A 24,141-nucleotide genomic window follows, 5' to 3' on the forward strand; every position below is an offset into this window, starting at 1 on the left:
AAACCACCTGTTCATGCTACAGCCGCTTGTCCAATTCTGTTGCCCTTAAAAACTGCAACAGTGCTCTCGTCGCCCTCTGCTGCGATGGCTTTGATGACGGTATTTTAAAATAAGTTCCTCTGTTAGAGGTCTTCGGTCAAAGCGCGCTATCGCGTTTGCGAGTGATTGTCTCTATAAATTATAGCGAGGACAGTCACAGAGAAGGTGTTGAAGAGTCTCCTCGTCACCACAGTCATCACACGAGGCATCGTCAGCCCATCCGATTCGGAAAGCAAAAGACTTGGTGAACGCCACCCCTAGCCATATTCGACAAAGCAGGGTAGCTTCGCGACGGCAGAGTCCAGCTGGAATGCAAAGGCGTAGAGAAGAGTCTAGGTTGTGCAGCCGGTTATTTTGAAAACTTCCTGCATTCCACAAGGAGAACGTGATATCACGGCTAAGCATTCGAAGCTTTCTAGCGGCATCTGTCCTTGATAATGGTATCGGCTCTTCTTCGTCGCCTTGAAGAGCCGACCGAGCAGCGTTATCGGCGTGTTCGTTCCCTATGACGCCGCAGTGACTTGGAAACCACTGAAATATCACGTGGTGTCCTTTCTCAGTCAAGGTATGGATTAGTTCTCTAATCTCGAATACCAGCTGTTCGTGTGGTCCACGTCGCAGGGCTGATAGCAAAGACTGCAATGCTGCCTTCGAGTCACTGAATATTGACCATCTTCGAGGTTGTTCTTGGCTGACGAGACGAAGTGCAGCGCGAAGAGCTGAAAGTTCCGCAGCCATTGCTGTCGTTGGGTGACATGTCTTGAAACTGATGGTGGTGGCTTTCGCTGGGAAAACCACGGCTCCAGAGGAACACTGGAGAGTTGCCGATCCATCAGTATAAATATGTACGTGGTCAGCGTACCTCTCGTGCAAAAGGAGCAGAGTTAGTTGTTTAAGAGCAGGTGATGACAGCTCAGATTTTTTCCTGATTCCTGGTATGGTGAGGTGCACTGTAGGTCGAGCCAAACACCATGGAGGAATCGATGGCTTAGTTGCGGGGGTGAAGTCTGATGGAATGTGTGTGTTTGTATGGGTTGGTCCCGGGCGATCGCAATAGTCGCTACTGTCGATGTGCATTTTGGCAAACCAAGACAAACCCTGAGAGCCCGAGCTTGAATAGCCTGTAGAGCACGAAGATTTGTCTGGCAAGTGTTGGTCAGTGCGGGCAAACTGTATCTCAAGAAGCCCAGAAAAAGAGCCCTGTACAGCTCCAACATTGCATGCACTGACATTCCCCAAGTCTTTCCAGCCAGAAACTTGAAGAGATGGGAGATTGCTGTCAGACGCTGTTTCAAGTAGGTCACGTGTGGGCTCCATGAGACATCTCTATCAATGATTATTCCAAGAAATATGTGAGTCTTCTCGTAAGAAATTATCTGTCCATTTATTGATATGGCGTAGGGTGTCATTGGCTTGCAAGTGAATGCCATCAGTGCACATTTGTATGACGAGATTTCAAGCCCTTGGTTGCGGAGGTATATAGCTGTCAGAGTAGCAGCTTTTTGAAGTCTTGCACGCATCTGAGGACGTGTCACACCTGAAGTCCATATACATATGTCATCTGCGTACATTGATATCTTGATCGCTGCTGGGAGATGATCAACGAGACCAGTGAGTGTGAGGTTAAATAGGGTAGGGCTTAGTACACCGCCTTGAGGAACACCTCGGTAGGTGTAGTGTCGTGCGGTTTTACCATCGTCGGTACACACAAAGAAAGATCTCATAAAACGGTAATGAGAAATCCACTGGAAAACGCGACCACCTAGGCCAACCATCTCAAGAGCATCGAGGATAGCCTCGTGAGATACGTTATCGTATGCTCCCTTGACATCCATTGCCCGTGGCAGGCTCGCATTTTACCAGGGGGTCCGGCGGGTGTTGTCGCGCGCTGTTTTATGGCAGGCATCGAGATACACAAAAGTATCGACGGGGGGAGAGCACGTGCCCGGTGTGCCACTCCATCCCCCTTCTCCTTGGCTGCAGTACTTCGCTACACCCCTGGACGAGTGGGAGTTAGAAAGTTTCGGGTCGACGGAATGGAGATATAGTCGAAGTGCTATGACTGGGTGAGATACTGTAGTAACTGGATGAGGTGGGGGGCGAAGTGGAGTAGGGGAGATGGAGGTGGTACAAGAATCGTCTGAGGTATATGCATGACGCGTGACATCGAAAATTGAGTTGCTTGACGCAGTACTCGATTCAGGCTTGCTATGAGTCTGTCGCTTCTTTTTCTTTGTTTCTTCTACACTTTGAATAATGAAGATGTCTAAGTGCGCATAGCTATAAATGTGCTCACAGTTTGGATAAAGCTATTTTTTCTTGTCCTTTCCTTCCTTCCTCTAGATGTGGCTGATAACCGAAGACCACATGATGTGCGCACGCTGGTTGAAGATATGGAAGGCGTCCAGTTCCATCCGGCTCAGCTCGTAAAATACACCCAGTCAGCCAATGCAACGGCCCTGCCGCCCACCAGCTCGGCAGTTACCAGTGCTCTCACCGTGCCAGTTGTGAGTAAGACTCGAAGGGCCTGAACCAATGCTCTGTGAAACAATATTTTGCCCAGAGAGGCGATCACACGCGAAGAGTAAGCCTCTTAGTACTTCACGCGAACGACGTCCGTTCTGAAAGTCATGGGATGGCACGTGCAGTAGAACATTAATCAAAAGTAGCCGTCTAAGGCGAGCTTGTTTTAAGCACTACTGCAGGCCGCATGCTTGCTTCGTATACTCTCACAGCATCGCGAATTGCCTGCGTGTTATGCGTACGGGGCAGGGGTCCACTCCCCTGCGTGTCCGGGCGGCAACTGCTTAGGTTTTCTTTTTGTTTTTCAGTGCTAGGAAGAGCTCTGAAAACAAAAACCTCGACACCACCCTTCCCGGGTGGTGTCCAGTGACGAGTCACAGTGCGCGCCGTGGAGGCGCGGTACGGACGTGAAGAAAGAATTCGGAGAACGTGGTCTTGCAAACAAAGAGTTTCGCCGATGGTCATAATTTGTCTCCGTGAGACAAACTTCGAGTGAGATTGGTGTACGCGGTGCTGCGGCGGCGCCGTTTCCCGGTGGCTGTAGAGACGCCGCCGAGGTTTGAAATGGCATAACAATAAATTGTGCGTGCCTAGCGTTTTTCGCTGAAGCCGTGACTGACTACGTGGAAATGTGCAAGGGATACGTAGGTGTAGAAATAAATAAAAAAATATTTGTTTTCCAATACCTTTACTTTTAAGAGTAGGCACATCTCTGTGGGTTGTGGCCTACGAAACTTTCGACTCTCATTGGCAATTGAATCTATGGGAGAGGCCAATGGCCCTACCGCCCCTTTTCTGTCTGTTTGAGCTATGTTAACCCGGGCAATGTCCTGTCTCACAGTCTCGGTTGAAATCAGGATTGCTAATAGATCAATGAGGCTCCGCACAATGTACGTTAAAAGGAGTCTATAGGCTGTAATCAGATTTGGTGATCGATCAGCGAGGCACTGTATACAGTAGTCTGGGCTCTAACCGTTATTGAGACAGTCGAAGAATGAGACACTGCTTCAGGCACATACCCAGGGGCGGGAGGGGGCGAGCCCCTCCCCCCGAAATTAAGCGGCATACTCCCCCCCACCCCCCCCCCCCCCCCGCGCGCCACTACTCCTTACTCATATTCCTAAAACGCCGCCAAATCAATCTTGAGACTTGAGAGCTATTCGGCGCTCAACAATGGGCTACTGTTACAGTATTATTGTGGCCGAGGCGTGGAAGCGATCGCTGATCGGGTCAAGGGAAAGGCCACTGAGCTGAGGGCGTGACACAGATTGATATTCCCCCAGATAAAAAATGGCGGAATGTTATCGCCTTTCTCATTACTTCGATGCTTGTTTCGAAATCTCAAGGTGCTGCCGCTGGAAAGGCCCCACTGATACCTTCAACGATCTACATTCCACAGCCATCCCAAAAATTCAAAATTTCAATCAAGCCCTGCAATAACCGTGGAACCCATAACCAATGTGAATGTCACCCGTTAGCTCGCCTGGCTTTTCTTCCCCCTAATTGTACAGCACTTTTCGTGCAAAATTGGCAACGGGAGACAAGAGTCGCAAGAAGTTGAAAAATTAAGCTATCTACTAAGGAAGAGAGCCGATGCAACAGCCAGACAGGAAGGAAAAGCGAAAATTAACAAATTGAACCGTTGTTGGTGGAAATATTTATGAATGAAAATTCTTTTATATAAAAAGGAAGTAGAGAATGGTTCCCTGTATTTTGAATGACGCTTCTACAGTTATTATTCGAGCCGCCTGACGTAGGCACTTTTGTGCTGCGCTTACGTAGATGTTTTTCTAACCTACCGCGGGGGCGCAGCACGTCTAGATCCGCAGCTTCCTGCGCTTTACGCGGTTGCACGGGACTGGTGGCCAGATTTCATTACGCAACTTCCCGAATAACAATACGAGTAAGTTTCGGCCTCTAACTTGGTAGAGCAGTAAACGAGGGACACAAAAGAACTGTGATTGTTCCGCAAATATATCTTTCTCGATAATTCTTCCAGAGCTCATTAGAAAAAACACTACTAGAAATCATTTTACGCTTTCGTTTGTTTACTTGTTCTTGGCTGCGTCGTTCCTGCGTTTGTTTCCTGCGCGAGCCAGTTTGATGTGGTTCCTGGTTTGCCAAGTAAAGGATACGTGTATATCACAGGCGTGCTTGTGATATACACACCTTATTTCATTTCTCTTCTGCGGGTTTAAGCACCTTTTTAGCGAACGGTGGGAATTATTAACGTTTGTACTAGTAAAAGTACACCCCCCCCCCCTCATTCGCATTGAAATGTTACCTTGCGGGAGCCGCCCCCCCACCCCCCCCCCCCGAAAGAAATACTGGGAACGTGCCTGCACTGCTTGCTCTATTGTTCAAGAGGTAATTAATTTGCTTTATCTGTGATATGTATCTGCATAGAAACATTTATTTTAAGCACTTATTGTTCATCTGGACTACATCGCTATTCGCTTCCTGTCTGCGTTTGATCATCACTGCCGATCATCATCAAAGAAACTTCCCGTTCCAACAACGAACGGACCAAAGAAGAACCGAATAAAACCCCTTACTACCACAGAAGCTAAGTCGAGTGTATGCAAGATCTTTTTGACTCAGTTGCCCTTGAAGCGCGAATCCCTAATGAGGTGCAATTGTTTCTCTCCGATGAATGTTGCACTTTAGTCTGCCAAGATGAAAGTGAACCGCGTAGTACACTTATCACCGCCATCTTCGTAGTCCTCTTAATTACCGCGCGCGTTTTTATACTTCTTTCCTTACACAGGTGGTGTCCCTGCTGCACTATGACGACGTCAAGGGCCACTTGGGACAGCCGGCACCAGCAGGATACCCCGTCGTGTGCGTCCCGGTAACATGCAGCTTGTAGTTTGTACGACGAGTTGAATGCGTATGTGCCACACACACACACACACACACACACACACACACACACACACACACACACACACACACACACACACACACACACACACACACACACACACACACACACACACACACACACACACACACACACACACACACACACACACACACACACACGCACGCACACACACACACACACACACACACACACACACACACGCGCGCGCGCGCACGCGCACGCACACGCACACGCACACACGACCATACGATGCATTTAACTTACGATGACGGGTTAATGCTGCGTCCGGTATTTCGGCAGGATCAGCCATCTGGTTCCCACCCAATTGCTTCTTGCAGCCGTGCGACCCGCATCACCCGGGCTTTGCCACTCTGGGCGCCAGCTGCAAGGAATCCACCAGGAGCGGTCCTCCGAGTACCCTGCAGTACACATGGGATGCTGCAGCTACGGACGACGATGGGTCGATCACATTCGAGCCCATTTCCCGGGAGACACCTTTCGCATCTGTACAGCAGCGGGTGAGCAACCGAGGACACAGTGCTTCCTCGCAGCCCCGAGGCTGTTGAGGTGAAAAGTAGAGTGCGGGAAAAGATATTTCACTTTTAATTCACGCGGACATTGGGACAAGACTGAAAACCGTTGGCCACCCGTCTTCGCAGCCCACAGAAAGACATATACGAAGAATGATAGACAGCGACAGACGGTCCGCTTTTAACTGGGCTAATTGTTGAAGGGCACGATATAGATCATGAAGGCTCTACAATATCGAACACCTTCATACGCACTAATCTCGCTGCGATGATCAGGCGAGCTTGTGAATGCGTAGCATCATATGACTTCGATTCGCAGAACACGTAAGTTAGCACACAATATACTTTGTAAGTTGGTGGCACAGAAGTCTCGTTTCTCAGGTGAAAGGCCTGCAACGCTGCAGAGCACATATAATCCTCGGGGTGCTCGTGTTTTAACACCCAACAGCGTAGCCTAATGCCTTTCAACATTTCCAGGGGAAGCTCTTACACAAATAGTTTATACGCTATCTCAAGAGATAGCGTATGAAGTATATATAGTAATGGAAGCTTCAACTGTAAGTATACGCTCTGGGTTGGAACTGAAGTTTTCGGTGAATCTCCGCAGGTCCTTGACAGTATGTACCTCCCAGGCGGATCTACTGTGAGGTGCATCGTTGAGGAAACACGAGGCGCTTTTGGTCACCGACGGACTTTCAGCGACCCTGTGGTCATCAGCCCTAAAGGTGGGCGTGGCGCATTTCACAGTATACGAATGAGTTCATCATGTTACATTATTCAGTACGATGTGATCGGCAGTCGAGAGCTGCAAGCTTCACTTCTCGATTGAAATATAAAACACGGGCACTAAAGCGTGGCCCCATGTTGTGATGTCAGAAGCCAAGAATCACGTGTCCGCGTGCTTATGCCAAATAGTCTGTAACAACGCTCCGGCAATTTCCTTGTAACTTGATGTTATTTATTTATGTATACATAAACAGAGGTATTTTAATAAAGGCAAGCATATCGGCGACAACTAACAGTTCCTTTTATAGCAGACAAATGGCTATGTAAGCGGCGTAATAGCCGCATGTAGCATCTGTGCATGCATCATCTCGTGCTTTCCCAATGTGGAATTTGTGCATGGTGTACTGGCCGACACGTTCCACAAATGCGTTTTCCAAAGGCTGCACAGCCCAATAATCAATTTAGAAAGATGTGCTGCAGAGCACGCACATCTTTCTGTAATCAGTCGAGTTGTATACATTAAAGGAGTCCCACACCTTTGCTGCGACTTTCCTCGAATTTTTTTATGCAGGTATCTGTCCTGCTGACAAACAACAGGTGCAAGACGTCACTGCCTCCATGGAATATCTGAACGGCACCGGTCCCTCAGCACAACCTGATCGCTTGCGCATTACTGTTCACCTAAAGCACAGAGTGTGTACAAGCGTACTGTCTGCTTGCCAAAGTATTGATAGCATGCGTACGAACTATTATTAATATTTCTCGCCGCTGCAGATCGCTTTAGTTTCGTTGATTCCTGTCATCGTATAGTCCTGACGAGGCACATGATGATGATTTTTTCCTGTGGCTTTGCAGCGGATAGATGATGAGGGTGTTCGCGGTGGTGGGTGGAAAAGAGACGATGCGACTGAGCACGTAATGTAAAATTAGCCATATTATTTTCCAACAGTTCGCTTCAGAAATCAGTCACTTGCGTATGTGGTTTGGTTTCGGACAAATACACCACGCCTAATACTTCTTGTGCGCGCTCTTTTGTTTACTGTGTAGCTCCCGAATGACAGCAAATTCATCGAGCGGTAAGCGGGCAATTCCCATAGCGACATTGGCATAAAGCCGCCTGGCGGTCGTACTTGTATTGTGGTCGAAACGCAGGAATAAATCATGTGGTCTGCGAGTTCGACGTAGGAGACCCAAATATTTGAACAACACCTCTATGGTATACTCGCTTTAAGAAGCTCTTAAACTATACACGCTGGCTCACCTCCCTGTCTTCCCAATCTTTTTCCTCATACTACTCCTCCTCCTAATTAAGATACAGCGCGAGCGAACACGCAGCTTCGGCTTCAGCCGAAATGTGGCGGGGCTCCTGTGGAAGCCGTGGTATGAGAGGCCTTTGAAGCCGCTAGGCTTATAAGCTCACTTGTCCGGTCTAGAGTTTATAGCTCTGATCGCTCGTGCCCGGTCCTGGTGTTGTGCCGGTATTCATAGTTACTTGCTATGCGTTCCGTCATGAGAAACTATTTTAAGGATCTTCGTCTTTGCTAGCGACCCGCGATGCATGCCACTGCTCTTTCTAGCGTTCCTGCCATATGCGTCCTCGTCCGCTGCCTCGATAGGAAGCGCAAACAGGGCGCGGAGTTCATCGTGCGAGTGCGTGGCTAAATAAAACTGAAACGAGTAGTGCGCTTCCCGTGGCTTGATAAATGCGCGCATTCTTGCTTTCTTTTCTACGAAAGGACTCCATGCTGCCTCTGGTCTCGACGCATCCGCTACCCAGCGCCGAGCAACTCTTCGGGAACGTTGTTTCGCAGAAGCAGCACGTCTGCTCCAATGTAGCGGGCCGCGGAGACCATGACTTGGCGTTTGCCGCCTTCATGAATTCTGCGGCCGGTACGTGGGCGCCGAGTGTTCCTTGCAGAAATGTTTTGTCTCAAAACCCGGTTAAAATTCCCTGTCTCTTTTTTTTTTTTCTCGCTGAAACACTGTGCTCGTTCTTCCACAAATGAACAGAAAGCACAGTTTGTGCACGGCCTCACCCGCGGTGTTTGTTACTGTGTTCACGCACGAACGAACAAAACGCGCCGTTTCAGGTGATCCTGGCACAGGGGAGGCGAGGCCTTACCAGAACGACCCAGCAATCCGCGGTTCTCCTACGGTGGCCCTGTACCGACACCTTGATCTGGACCGGTGCCTATGGACGTTTGAGGCCGCCATATCACTCAAGGATGCAGTTGGCGTCTGTGGCGGTGTCCTGCTCGAAGATTTCAAGGTGCGCAACTACGGGAAGACTCTTGACAAAACGAATGAGTTTTTGAAAGCGACGCGCAATATTCGAACATCGGAATATGTGCGCTTGGCCATGAATAGTTAATGTTTCTCAGCAGTTTTACTCCACAAACGCTTTGCTCTTCTGCCTTTGCGCATGGCTAGGCGTCTCTAAAACGGTGTGGGATAGCCAAGCAGCGAATTGAAGACATACTGGAAAGTCGTTATGGAACGAGGGTAATCTAACCAACGTTGCCATTGAACATGCTTGTTTCCAAATGTGTTAAGGAGTAGATGGCTTGCTTCTCATTACTATACCGCCCTATTTTGTGTGAAATACTGATCAATACTGGAAGGAAGCACTTCCTATGTTGCAAGATCCACACGGGACCGATTATACATACTTCGCACCATGTGCGTGCCTTTGTGCATCCAATGGACTCTTCACCGTGGAGGTGAGTGAAGTAGCCATCAGCGGCTCCGAAGCCTGTGGAGAGAAAAGAACCGCAGAACTTTTACGCTCTCGGAGTACATACCTTCATGACACCATTATAACCTATCTTTTATCGCGGCTTCCGAAGGCACCATCATCATAGCCTAAATGATTTGCATGTTCAGAACATCGTTAAAGCTGATTTATGTGTTCGCGTGACTTCTTTTGCTTAACGTACTTAGACGTAATCTTTCAACGCTCCTTGATGCCTGTATAGGAGCCCGATTCGCACCGACGGTTTGTCACGGCGCGGCTACCGCTGTACGTGACGCTGGCTTTCCCGGTAGTTGGCGCAGCCTTTGGAGAGGCGGCCCCTCGATGGACGAGCGTGGAGCGGCGCTCGCAGCTGGAGCTGAGCTTCGCGTACGGGCCGGCGCTGTGGTCAGAACGGCCTCTGGGCACGCGAGCGACGCCGAAGGCCAAAGTTTCAGTGACCAGGGTGTCGCTAAGCCGCGACGGCAGGCTCAGCGTGCATCTGCTCTCCAAGGCGCTGTTCCACGGTAAGCGCCGAGGTCACCGCGAAAGGTTTCTCCTTTTCGAGCGAGCGCAGATGCCGGAACAAGTTCCTTGCCGTTGTGCGCGTGCTCGAGCACGCTCTCAGGCATTTGGGCGTTAAGTCGTGAAAACTTACAAGCGCCACATACTGTGGGTAACAGGGGCTCAAGCGATGACAGATTGTAGCTGGATCGGATGATTTCGACGTGCACTTGCTACACCTGGACACTACATGGTGTGCGAACTTTTCTTTTGCTTTCTCTTTGAAAGAGTAATGCCGCCGCTTGAAGAGAGTTCAATCCAGATGCCTACGTGGCTAGAACGCGCTGGTGAGATAAGGACGCCGCTTACGTATTCCCGAACGGGTCATCGCAGAGGTAGTTTAGCGTCAAACGTCACAGACATGGCAGTTTTAAACGTCCAGCATAGGCGCTATAATCGTAGTGCGTTTTGTCTTCATAATTCTTGTTGTTCTGTTTGTTTGTTTGTTTCCGCAGCACGTTGCAAAGGCTTTTCACACATTTGAGATTTCTCTTATTATTGAAATGAGAGTCACATAAAATGTCAAGCTGTAACCTACCACCGATTAAGTATTCTCAGTAGTTAAGGGACTTTATCAGCACTGCGTGTGCATAGTTGTGCACGCGGACACCACTGAGCTCGCGTAAATAGCCAGAACCCGGAATGCTCACTATAGCAGGCAAAATCAGCTGGCCTCACGAAGTAGCGGTACAATGTAGCCGTCGCGTTTACGCTGTCGGTAAAGCACATACGTGTGTATGTGCTGTAGGGGGAGCGCACGAGCCTGTAGTGAAGGAAGCGTGCTTGCTGAGAATTTCGCATTGAATAGATTATTAATTCGTTTACTTGCCATATTTCTAAGTTTCTTCTCCGATTAGGGTTTCTTTTTTTCTCTGCAGGGGGACATCTACAAAGGTTTCCAGGTGGAATTACATTTCTCTTCTCTTTTTAATAATCGACGATAGAGTAGCCTCGGCAACAATTAATTGAATTGTTGCCACACTGTCTGCCGTAAAAGAAAGATGCGCTAAAAATTCGTAAGTGGCGTTGCCACGCGTCTTACACTTCGACGTCATTTTCTGTCACACTGAGTAGGGAGCGATATCCGGCATTATCTTGCTATAGGAAGTATAAAGTGATATATGCATAGTAGTTGTTACAGCAGATGTGTAATCAATCGTGCTGTGCTCGAAGTAGTCGCGTGGCAATATGTTACCTTATTGTTCCTCTAACAACGGGAAGGTGTGCTAGCACAGACCCTGGAAGGCATAATGTGCCCAGAATGACGTCTCGTTCCCGCTTTCTTCATCGGTTGCGTGCAGGCATGTTGGCGCTGAGCCACACGACCAAGAAGGACGTCCGCGGCCGATTCTCGAAGCCAGCGTCCGGGGACTCGGGCCACTACTCTCTCACTCTGTTGTGGGCCGAGCCATCGTTCGACGCACCGTCGCAACTATGGAAAGCTGTGTCCGAGCACAGCTTCAAGGTGTTTACTCCTGATGTATGAGCGCATGAATCACCCGTAGCGTCATATTTAGCCGTAATGTCTCTCAGCGCCCGTGAATGCTACAAGGGGTCGTATTGCCGATCGATCACATCGCATTCAGATATACGCCTTCGCAACTATCGACTGGCTCGTGCAAGCGCCTTTGACCGCGTAATGCTGCGTGTGCACGTGCACATGTTCACCGCATTCCTCTCTCTATTCTTTCCATTCCCCTCTCCCCAGCGTAGGGTAGCTACTCACCGTGTAACATGTTCATTTTACTATTCTTTATTGCTACGTGAAAATAAGAGGCCGTCACTCTTGCGCAGTTGCTAGATTTGCTTCTTGTCGTTCCGCGAATAAAACAAAAGTGCCCCCAGAAGTGATCGATCCACAATACTCTCTTAGCAGACCCAGCTCGAGGCGTCGGAGACTCAGAATATCAGTGGTGAGTCCGGAGCGGAAGTCACTTGCCGGAGCGACAATAAGAGAGGATGTATCACATTTTATTCGACGCGTTCATCTCCCTTATATCATTGTACTCTATATTCACGCTTACGACAACAATGGCGTATGCTTTTCAGAACGCGCACCATTCCGAGAGCTCATTTTAAGCACTGACACCCAGTCCGCGCCTTTGAGGGGACGGGATTGTTGGGATAAGTCTCTCGTTCCCCGGCTTTTCGCTTGAAGGTCACAGCTCTTCGTTGTCAGGCCTAATTTCCACCTTTGGTATAAAAGCGCCGACGAAATGTCCGCGCCGCTACGAGTTCGAAAACATACAGTGTACCCTCCTTTTTCTATTCGTTTTTCCGAAGGATTACTCGGGTCTTCACGAGTTGGAACTTGTACCATGCGTCGCCGCGCCAACCCAGGAGTACAAAATACCTCCAGAGGACTTCTGCACGTCCCTCGACCCGCTAAGGTACGAATTCGACTGCGAGCCAAAGTTCGACTAATTCATTATTGGTCCCTGATTTCGAGGTGGTTTCTACGCACCGACGTGTATTTAGGTGGCTTTCCTTCCATTTAGAGCACCATTTTAAATGGTGGTCGATTTAGGAATAAACTAAAAAAGAAAAAAAAAGAGAATTAAATATTAGACGTGTGGCTTACTCCCTCGGAAAGGACCTGGGAGCACTTCCTTTGTTCGTATCATGATTACAGCGTTGCCATAATTTTTTGAACCATATCGCCAAAGTAAGACAGAGGAGTCGCTAAATTTCCATTATGTTTCCTTGCAATGTTGCTAAAGTTATCGCTAAGGCTTTAAAGTAAACTTAGGTAACGTAGGCATTTTGTAACACTGTAATATACGCTAACGTACCGTATATTACAGTGTTATTTACCGGAACGTCTGACGTTTCTCTGGGGTCCGTGTCGGTTAGGAATAAACAGTGAATTTACTAGCAGTGTGGCTTTTACTTTATTAATATACAGGGTGTCCCAACTTTCATGCACCAAGACTTAAAAATATTCGAATGCCACGTAGCTGGACAGAACCAAGGTAATGTTGTTTGGCGTCGCTTGGAGATACACGGAGTATTTGTTTGCATTCCGTCTAATTGCATAATTAGTCGTAAGTAATTTATCAACTTTTAAAATATTATAATTACATGAAAAGTGACAATGAGAATGTTGTAGAGTAACACGAAAAACTCCCGGTACAGCTTTATGTTGCTGAACACGTGCTGCATAAAGGCGTTTTTCCGAGCATGAAAGGAGCCCGCAAATACACGCAAAATTGCCGCGCGTGGCAATTTTGCGTGAAGTCTGTCAGCTTTAGGGCTGGCGGACTTTAAGTTACTCGGCGTCACCCAGTGTATCGACTGGCCGATGTTCAAATCAATTGTGGAAGACGGTTGTCGTGATGGCTTATCCTCTAGCCTAGAAGACACTATAAAAGGTGCCCTAGAGGCTGCCACGCATTCGCTTTCAATAACGTCTACACTCACCGACTATGACAATGATATGGAGGAGCTTCGTGGATTTCGTCGTTGTGCGGAGCAAATATATAGACGTGCAAAATCCGTACATGACTTGAGGTTGGCCAGACGAACTCAAAAGAATATTCAGCGGCGCATGAATGAACTCGCACCGCAAAGATGGATGTCGTTCTGCGAGTCTTTGGATCCAAGGAAACCTTTGTTTCACATATGGAGAACTGTTTGTGGTTTCCGTAGAACCCCTCAGCAGCGCCACCCTTTCATGTCTTCGACCCTTCACTAACAATGCAGAGAGGTTGACGACGCTGACAATTACTGAAGGAGGATCGCTGGCGAAACCAGTCCAGCTGGAACACATCGGCGCTCGACCACTCACCGATTTCGCGCGACACCGGCATGGGCAGTCCTTTCACTATGGGCAAATTCGAAGCTGCACTTGCCTTGCGCAAGCGTTGATCATCGCCAGGACACAACGGTATAACCTACCATGCGCTATGTAATCTTGGCGAAGAAGCTCGGAAAATGCTCCTGCTCCTGTTCAACAGTTCCTGGTAGACAGGCACGGTTTCCCAGGAACGAAAGACCAGTCGCCTAATTCCACTACTCACGTCTGGCAAGTCGCCTGTAGACATTTCATCATACTGACCGATTGCACTTGCCAGCTGCATTGGAAGACTAATGGAGAGAATGGTTCTAGCACGATTAGAATGGCACCTCAAAGATTACGAGGTATATCCCGATGCAATGGTCGGTTTCAGGCGTGGTCGTTCTTCCATAGACAACGTTATCGACTTGATGACGTACGTCGAGCACCAGAAGTCCTGCAAACGATTATTACTGCGCTGTTTATGGATATTAAATGAGCATATGATAACGTAACACATGAAGTGATTTTCAACACGTTAGAGGCAGTAGGACTTCGCGGCAAGATCTATTTCCGGATTAGTAAAAGATATCCTTTTTCATACTTACTGCGAGGATGGCCCAACCCCGCAGCATTACAGTAACCGTGGGGTGCCTCAGGGCAGAGTACTGAGCCCAACTCTCTTCAATCTAACACTCATTGGACTCGCTGAAATATTTCCGTGCACCGTTCGGTTATCCATCTATGCCGACGGCATTTGTATTGGGACGTCGGGTGTGACGCGACTCCAACTTCGCGCGCGGCGCCTAATGTGGCGCCTTCAGAAGGCAGCCACTTTAACATCATCTTACCTTCGGGAACAAGGACTTCAAATATCATGTGAAAAGTGTGCAGTGGTGGAATCTATCAGGAAAACAATGTCTCCATACGTGATATCCGTCGGCGGACAGCTGATCTCGTACAGCACAAGTCACAGATTTTGGGGGGTGGTTATTGAAAAAATCTCTCCTGGACCGCTCACGTGTATTATGTGAAAAAACGTCTGACGGGAATTTGCCATATGTTTATGTTCCTAGAAAGAAAGACCTGGGGAGTGTCGCTACACCCTATGCTGCAACTTTACCGGTCATCTTCAACACCTGCAAAACTAACCTGAATACGATGCAAGGTATTAAAGCCCAAGCCCTCAGGATATGCCTTGGTCTACTGCGGGGCGCATCAAGGACAGAAGTTATTGCAATCGCTCCCAAGATTATGCTTGGGAGCATAATCTTAACAATGCGTGCACATGCACACAAAACTCTTCGCCACTTCAACACCCACCACCTCGCAAGCCTCCCAGTAGAAAGGCTCCACACGGCATTCAGTGCAACTGTATTCGCGCACCCTGCCTCTCTTACGTCAGGGTACGCACCTGCGGCAAGGCCTTCGATTACGCCATGGTGTGTGAGCCGTACTCAAGTAAATCTCACATTACAAGGACTTCAGAAAAAGTCGGATTTATCGTCATCTGCACTCAAACAACTTAGTTTACTCCTCTTGTACGAGAAATACAGCGACTGCACACGCGTCTATCCTGATGGCTCAACTACACCAACCAGTTCAAGTGACGCTGTAGTTATACCACCAAGGGGTATAACCCAACGGTTCAAGACTTCCCATATCACTACGTCTGCAGCTGCAGAGCTCGCGGCTCTCCGCCGTGCGCTTCATGCGATCAATACAGAGAGTCTTGGAAAATGGGCAGTCTTCTGCGATTCAAGGTCGACCTTACAACGTTTGCAGTCGTTTCTCTGACATGAACCTCACGATCAATTGACGTTCGAAATCGTGGAACTTATCCATCACTAGAGAGAAAAAGCCCACGATATCTCTTATCAATGGATACCGGACCATTAAGGTATCACTGGAAATAATGACGCAGATAAGGCAGCCCGGACGTCAAACCAAGACCGCTGCGTCCCCATTCCTCTCTCAAGGACAGACGCTGCGTGACAGCTTTGCGTTCTAGCACGCACACTCTCTTGAAGGGTTGTACGGTAGCGCGATTAAAAGACAGGACAAAAGAAGACACACAGGGACACACACAGCGCTAATTTCCAACAATGTTTATTATCGAAAACCAGGTCGTACTTATACACTCAGCCAACATGAGTCACAGCCACGTGGACAGATAAACAATCAGAGCGAAACATTTTTGTAAGCGATATGTTAAGCCAGGCGCTAAAATTACGGTTTGCTGATACAGGAATCCCGTAGGGCATCAATTCTCGGCTTCTATTATAAGTCTAGTCAGTTCGCACTTATTTCTACCAGTAATGGTTGTTGATTCGAAGAGAGGGGAGCACTTATGTTGCTTACAATACAGAGAAACCCATCTGATGCAACTTTGCCGACTTTATTTTTGTGTTTATTTATGGGTTTGTGCAGGAAAACAAGACCAGAAAAGATAGTACTCCTAGCTGCCAAGTTAAACACAGGAAGAAGTTTAGGGATTGTAAGACATCAATTACATATACTGTACCCTTATCGTGTGGAAAGTATTACCTCGGACAGTCGGGCAGATGCATTAATGCTAGACTGCGCGAACACAAAAATAAAGTTAATTAATAAAACCGGCAATTAGTTAAATTAGGTAGTGGAGTTTAACGTCTTGAAAATGCACAGTGGTTTGTGAAGGATGCCGTATAGTGGAGGGCTACAGCTTAATTTTTACCAGCTGGGGTTCTTTAACATGCTTTTAGCTATCAAGGGATCACCAGACCTTTACACTGATTTGCCCCACCGTTTTTGTTCCCGAAAAAGGATATATATATATATATATATATATATATATATATATATATATATATATATATATATATATATATATATATATATATATATATATATATATATATATATGCACTGCACTCTATGCAAAAAAAAAAAGATGAAAAAAAAACAAAGAAAGAAAAGGAAAGGCTGCTCAATCCTTATTATGAGACACATGATCCCAAGACATGTTTGGGCTAATACCATAGATTTCCTTTTCCTGTTAATTAAAGACGGCCACCTTTAGGATAACGTAGGTGCTTTACCAATAGACGCACTCAGGCACACATAATAAAAAAATAAGATTGAAAACTGGCAAAGATGGCGCTTGTTTTCTCTCTCTCTCGCTCTCTCTGCGGAGCGTGCATGCATGCGCTTTTACGACCTTTGTTTTCATGGCTTCGATGCGCAAGCTGACGCAAGCTTGCAAGTTCTAGGGGCAATCTACACGTCGTGCGCGAGTTTATATACGCGTGGACCGACGCGTGCCGCAGGTTCCAGGTCTCGGTCCTGGCTCCCCAGCCCATTAATGCCCTCGACGGTGCAGTCTACAACATGGGCACAGAGTTGCAGTTGCTCAGCAGCAGGGAGGAGTTCCTCTCCGACCCCAGGGACTTGCCGCACGGTTTTGGAGACGTCGACGAGAGGCGCATCTTCTTCAGAGGTACACACGTGTGCTTGTCACCGATTGGCCTGTCGCCGTCGAAAGCTTACGATCCGCGAGAGGCATAAAAATGTTGAATTTCCGGTCAGCTATTGTTATGCTGCAGCCAGTAAAAGAGTACAACAGTACGTTGTACTGTTGTCGAAGGAGACCACAGTACAGGCTGGAAATGTGGGCCCGTATTCACGAAGAGCTTTTACGCTAGAATTTTTCGTAAGAGGTAATTCCAGCCAATTCTGATGCTGAAAATATTATTGGCGAAGGCGGCCGGCCAATGGCACCTACGAACCAAAAGGTTTGTGAATATTCGGCCCCTGAATACCAAGCAGCGTTCCCTGCAGGCTGCAGAAATATTCAGCTTTTTCTCAAATAGTGCGGTCTGTGAACCTCTGACGCCGACTTTACGTGCTTGTTGCTAAGCTTACCCACGATTGTCCGACAATGCTGAAAGCCTGGTCGCGCTTTGGTTACGAGCACTTTCGAGCAACCGAAATGGTCTGTATTTGCGGCTAAGATTGCGTGTGTGTGCTTGCCTAATAAACATAGGCATGTTTAAAAACTCCATGACATATTGTTCCTACCGAGATCGCAACCTGATTGTCATGCTTAGCGTTTTATTCACTGCATCTGCCTTACCCTTTCCGAAGAAACCCATTCTGCCAGGCAAGCTTGTAGATTTTGTTGACTATAAGATTAACCACTTGTGAGCTCATTGTACGCTGACGTATCTGGCCTTCACTCGTATCCTTCCAGCAACATTGATTACTGCCTGCATAATACGTGCAGATTAAATCCAAGGTATCACGGTAACCCGTCTGGCCGGGGAAATACATATTGAAGAAGTGCGAAAAGATACACCAACCAAAAAAACTGAAAATTTAATGACGTTTCGGCTCTCATACGGGAGTCTTGTTCATAATAAAACCCATAACAGAGACACGCAATCGACTCAATTGCGTGAGGATAGTGAAAAATAGCTTAGAAAATAGCTGAATCGTTACCGCTGTACCGCAGCCGATTGGATGGTCGCATTCCTTCCCTTAGTACGGCTGTAAAGAAGTAAAGCAAGAATAGTTGCTATACATAATGTAAAGGTACTGCAACATTTCTGTATATTGTATGTTTTTAGCACACATTTTGAACATGTTCTGTACGTGCCGTTAGACGCATGACATTCTGTACGCAATCGTTACTTCGTTTTTTTTTTTCCTCTTTCTTTTTTGCGCACGGGTAAGCTGGTAGAAAACTTTCGCGTTGCAGGGAACGCGTGAGTTGCAGAAGAGGCGTGGGTTGAAGCCGACATGCTTCTCAATAAACTTTTTATGCGCTCTGATGAGGTGTAGTGCCAACAGCAATTGTGCGACTCATAGCCGGTTTGTATACAGGTTTTTTTTTTTTTAGCTGCACCAAATTTTTTAGATTGCCTATGGCAGATAGCAGAATTCTAACCCTTGATCTAAATTACTCGATGAGGCGGCCATTACTTCTACGAGAAACCCGGAAGTGGTACTGTCCACAGAATTCGTTCCAAGCGGATATGCCGTGCGAACTCAGCGGCTATAATTCGTAGATAGAAATATGTGGCGTAAAATAATTAATTAAATAGTTAATTATTAAATCGAACATCTTGATTTCTCGTAGAAGTAATGGCCGCCTCATCGAGTAATTTAGATCAAGGGTTAGAATTGTGCCATCTGCCACAGACAGTCTTTAAAAAAGTTGGTGCGCTGCAGCTAAAAAAGAAAAAGAAAAACTCTGTATAGCCCATACTATTTTACGCTTTCGGGCAGCGCTAAATGGAATCCGTGAACCAAGAACATCGCTTCTTTTTGAGTTGGGATAAGATGTCGCCAACTGTATGTGCTCACACAAAACCTGTACCAACCATGATTCTCCTCGGCGAGCAAATATTTTATTATCAAAACATACTGAGGAATGAAACGATAATGCTTACTGTGTGATCATTTGTAAATTCGCGCGCATTTAATTTACTACTTTACCTGTCAAAGTAACTTATACACGTCGGAATATTGCGGTAGTTTACATCAGTGGTATTAAACTTGTCGTAAATCTGCACACAGTCGTATCGCCCACGAAAGGGTTGACGTTGTTCGTTCTATCATTGCAAATTTAATTATTATATTATCGTTTGCGCGAGTTAAAAATGATGAACGTCTTGTGACGGCAGACGTACCCTCATCTCAAAAGCTCAAAAGTCATTCCGCTTGTCACCGCAACTTCAATCTGGGAGGTACGATCATTATGATATATGGGTTTTATTGGCGCAAGGGCCAGCGATGGCCGAAGAGCGCCGGTTGGGAAGCACGTTAACTCTTGTTTTGTACATGCTAATGCTCGAAAGTTAAGCAATTGAAAGCTCTTCGCGGAGCATACGAATGTCATGGAAGGGCCAATATATACACAGATTAGCATCAGTCGCACTTACGGTCACATTAACCTTGGTCACCTTGAATGTCTAAAAAGGAGATGTTTTACGTAAGGGTATCAGTCAGTTTTGTGGAGCTACAAAATACATGCGCGATATCGCAGTGTTTAAATGCTCTTGTTGTCTCGCTGGTGTTTAAGACTGTTGATGGGATGGTGGTGAGTTGTAGCAACAGACGGGTACAGCCTGGCGATCAAGGCCGGCGATTGCTGCGCACGAGCGTCTCTTATAGGAGAATCTCTGGGGTGTTTCACCACCATGTCTATCAGACCAGTCTCCCTTAAGAATGCGATAAGGAGACGTGGTGTTTCTTTGCGGGCTATAATTGGTCCTTCAGGAAACACAAGGTGTTGCAGGCACGTATGCGGTCCTTTTGTAGCAGATTTTCAAGGAGAACATCCCTTTCATCTTGGAATTTTGAGCACGACCACAGAAAGTGTTCGACGTCTCCTGTCTCGTCGCATGCCGTACAGTTTGGAGAATTGATACGCCCCGTCTTAAATAACCATGCCGGTGTACTAGCAGATACTGTCCTTATTCGATATAGAAGTGAGGCTTCCTCTCTACGAAATCTCTTGGTTACGCATGGCATATGTGGTAGAACCCAAAGTGACTCAAAGTGATTTCGAATGTCAGATTTTTTTTACTTCATTACTCTTTGGGCCCTTGGCTTCGGGAGGATAATGGAGCGCTGCGTATGCAAGAGCATCAGCTTTTTCGTTGCCAGCAATGGCAATGACGGAGGGAATCCAGTGAAACTTTAATGTGAAGCATTTGTTGCCGAGTTCTTTCACGAGGGCTAGTGATATGCGCGGGAATTTGATGGACGGTAGACCACGGCAGAGATGCTGCAACACGGTCTTTGAGTCCGTAAAGAGGACCACATTCTGTGGAGGCAATGTGTTTAGTTTGCGCGGAGCAGCAGCTATCGTCACGCTTTCCACAAAGCTGTGCAATCCAGATGGCCAGACCACGCATATCTCAGAGAAGGCATATAGAATGCAGCTGCTCAGCGATCTTCGTCAACTTTGACAGAGCCATCTGTGTATACTTGGAGGTGATTCGGGTAAGTCGTATTCAAATGTTCCAGAGCTAGTGACTTGATTTCTGCAGCTTGAATGCAGCTCTTTGACCGCAGTCGTAGTACACTTAGGTTGCATGTGGTATACTCGAATGCCCAGAGTGGGTCTACCTTTTCCTTCTGTCTCAAGCAGCGTAATCCTAAGACTCAAAACGTGTTCAGTGCTGCATAAAAATGTGAGCGCGGCCTGTTACCTACACGTCTTAAGAAGGCTTTGCCGGGCGAAGACTCACTCAAACGTAGTAGCTGGGTCATGAGAGTCTGGGAAGCCTGAAGTCGCAGAGGGCGTGACTCAGCTCCGTAGAACGCTTTTTCGTTTGATGCCGGATGAGGGATTCTCAAGTACAGCCGAAGGCCTTTTCTGTGTATTGTTTCCAAGCGCTCGTATGGGCTATCTGAGGGTGATAGACGTCAGAGGTAGCTGGCATAGGATCCGACTTGTAACCAACGCTGTATGTAGCCGTAGCATCGATGTCCGGTGGTTGCCCCAGCGTATGCCAGCGACTCGCTTGAGAAGCCCTCTGTGACGATGACGCGCCACAACGCAGTCAACAGCGCGGCGCCAGAGTAGCTTGTGGTCCGAGGTAATACCAAGAAATCGGGCGTTGGTGGCTTGTCAAATCTAGTACCCGTTCAAACTCAGTTTCAAGCATGTAGATTTTCTTTTAATTCCAGGAAATAGTATGAATGATTATTTCTCTGCTGATAGGGATAAGCCAAGCGTTGTCAAGTGGCCCTGAATGGCATTTACTGTTCCCTTCAGCTATTCGTGCGAGGCGACGATGCTGGTAGCCGGAGGCCCACATGCAGATATCATCGGCATATATAGACATCTTTACGGGTGTTCGATGGTGTAGCATTCTTGAGAGAATCGCCTTGGTTATGGTATATAAGAAGGGAGATAAAACACTTCCCTGTGGTACGCCGCGAAATATACTAATTTCATCGCTCAAAGTGTCGCCAAGACGAACTCTGATGCGGCGATCATTGAGAAACGTATGTATGAAGAGCAAGAGATAAACCGTGACGCCTATAGCTTGTAACTGGTTGATGATGGCTGTTTGAGACACGTAGTCGTAAGCCTTGGAGACATCCATAAAAGCAGCAAGTGTCGGCAGACCGTCTGCACTGTAATGTTTCATGTGACTTAGCAGGTCCAGCACATTGTCTTGAGCACTTAGACGCTGCCGAAACCCAGTCATGCAGGACGGTAGTTTCCGACCCTGCTCGACGCACCAAGTGAGTCTTGTGCACGCCATCTTCTCTATTAGCTTCGCTGCACAGGAGCTCAGAGATACCGGTCTGTACTACTGTTCCTTAAAGCAAGTGTTGCGTCTACTACGCTCGACTTGGCACTGATTGTGGCCTCTCTGCTTTTGCTTTTTCTATCGCGGCAGGAGAGACTTTGTTCGGCCGCGTCTTGTGGAAGCCGCTGGAAGATCTCAGCGCTAGTCTCCGCATCGACCAAGTCTACCTGTGCACAGGAAAGGCGGGCTTCACGCCCAGCTTCGACCCAACGGGCCACGAGCTTGCCCGAGCACCGAGTTTTGGCTGCGTGCAGCCCAGTCCAGACCTAGAACACCGTTTCCTCATTCTGGTAAGATCGAAAAGGCCGGAGGCGCACGCCACGCCGCGAGGCTGTGTGTATCTTAGCGGTCTGAGAGTTACCACCGCAGTAGCTTAGTTGCTATGGCATTGCGATGCTAAGCTCGAGGTCGCGAGCCCGCGGCCCCAGGTGGTTGACGTTAATCCAGAGTCCCACCTCCCTCCCCCAATACGGCGTGCCTCATAATCAAATCGTAGTTTCGGCACCTGAAACGCCAGATCCCTTTTCTCTCTCTCTCTCTCTCTCTTTAGAGGAACAGTAAACCACTCAGAGAGCGACCTTTATTTCCTACGCTGGAAGTTACAGGACACTCTTTAGTTAACATTTTCTCACAATATTTTTTGTTGTAGCCGAGTTTTGGCGCCTTGGAGTGATTAATCGGAGCAGCGCCGTTCGCCAGTGCGTTTCTACCCATACCGTGCACCCTTACGAAATGCGGATGCCAACGAAGGCAATTGGAGAAATGTCAATCCATGCGAGCGCTATATAGGCCAGCGCTGGATTCATCCTGCGTGTTCCCCGATGACGCCGGTTCCTGTTTGCGTTTCTACTGTTTGCATAATTTCGCGATCGATTTACTATAAAGCACCAAAGGGTGAAGTCGCCAATACCAAGTTTCGCTAGTGGCGATGACCAGTTTGTCATCATTGATTGCACGCCTACACATGTGAATGGCTTCGGAAGGCTACCTTCTTTTGTTCATGCAAGGAGACAGGCGCAAATTGACACACATACGTAACTCCTCCAGCGTTTTCATAGGAAAAACGCCATCGCAGCATCAATTTCACGCCAGACCAAGGCGTACATTGCAGTGAAAATGTACTTTACTGCAATGTACTCTTTGGACTCAAAAAGAAAAAAAAGAAGAAGAAATCAGGGCTAAGAAAATGCTGCGCTCAAACTTCCTAAACAATTAGTTTTACATGTCCTGTTACTAACTGCCTTATCATGTTTTAATGAATTACGCCCATAGTCCACTTATAGCAGAACACAGGGCAAATGAGCAATTTTTTTTTAATTCAGACAATTTTTCATGTACGTTTCGCTTTTCTTACATGCCAAACCATTTTTGACAAATTATATATGTTTAAGATTACTATTCTGAGTTAATGAAATAACTAAGAAGGAAGCTGAAATTCTTATTGAAAAACTGCCAAACCTGCCCGAAATTGTAATTTTCGCATCGACAAAAAATGCAGCAAAAATATTATGAAGGTCTCAATAGGGGGGCGCGCATCAAAACGCTATCTCCCTCAATTATCCGGGAAAAATTGATGCACTCCTGCTATTAAGCACTTCTTTTTTGTATACCACGTTTTACTTTACATTGTTAAATTCAAATAACGCTCAGACAGACAAAAATGGTTTTCGCCAGAAATATTTTACGAGTGCGTTTAACTAAGTGTAGTAAGCCAAAATGTTAAAATAAAAATTGGAGAGAATCAAGTTCACGGCTTGTGCGTTTGGCGTGGAATGATTCAACACCAACACCGGGAAAACTTAGTGTGACGAACATATGGTGCTTTATGTCGCTCTGTCGTTTCGTTTCGGTGAAGCGGCATATGAATCAATAAAAGCAGGATACATTGCTATATTCTTTAATTAGGCTGTAGTTCCACGCATTCGGGTATCTACTTCATGGAGAGTTCAATGTTAAGGCGATATCATATTCAGTTGTGCATAACATTTTAGGACACGACAGCGATAGTGTAATATCAGATTCGGATTTATTGGTTCCGAAAAAGTAGTTACAAC

At 47.2% G+C, this 24,141-nt stretch overlaps 1 protein-coding gene across 2 annotated transcripts in view; it reads left to right on the top strand.

Annotated features, from left to right (window-relative positions):
* Window positions 1-24,141, top strand: part of LOC126547240 (extracellular matrix organizing protein FRAS1-like) — a 70,668-nt gene that overhangs the window by 40,053 nt on the left and 6,474 nt on the right. The window contains exons 4-15 of one of the 2 annotated variants that reach the window (XM_050195187.2): window positions 2,383-2,546; window positions 5,330-5,413; window positions 5,788-5,967; window positions 6,587-6,704; window positions 7,277-7,398; window positions 8,442-8,595; window positions 8,796-8,974; window positions 9,681-9,963; window positions 11,302-11,465; window positions 12,284-12,390; window positions 17,084-17,253; window positions 22,178-22,377. In XM_050195187.2, coding sequence (XP_050051144.1) covers window positions 2,383-2,546; window positions 5,330-5,413; window positions 5,788-5,967; window positions 6,587-6,704; window positions 7,277-7,398; window positions 8,442-8,595; window positions 8,796-8,974; window positions 9,681-9,963; window positions 11,302-11,465; window positions 12,284-12,390; window positions 17,084-17,253; window positions 22,178-22,377 — 1,925 coding nt within the window. The remainder of the gene's footprint in view (window positions 1-2,382; window positions 2,547-5,329; window positions 5,414-5,787; window positions 5,968-6,586; window positions 6,705-7,276; window positions 7,399-8,441; window positions 8,596-8,795; window positions 8,975-9,680; window positions 9,964-11,301; window positions 11,466-12,283; window positions 12,391-17,083; window positions 17,254-22,177; window positions 22,378-24,141) is intronic. The other variant, XM_055062837.1, reaches the window with a different exon arrangement.

Source organism: Dermacentor andersoni, chromosome 1, assembly GCF_023375885.2.
Source record: "Dermacentor andersoni chromosome 1, qqDerAnde1_hic_scaffold, whole genome shotgun sequence".
Classification (NCBI taxonomy): domain Eukaryota; kingdom Metazoa; phylum Arthropoda; class Arachnida; order Ixodida; family Ixodidae; genus Dermacentor; species Dermacentor andersoni.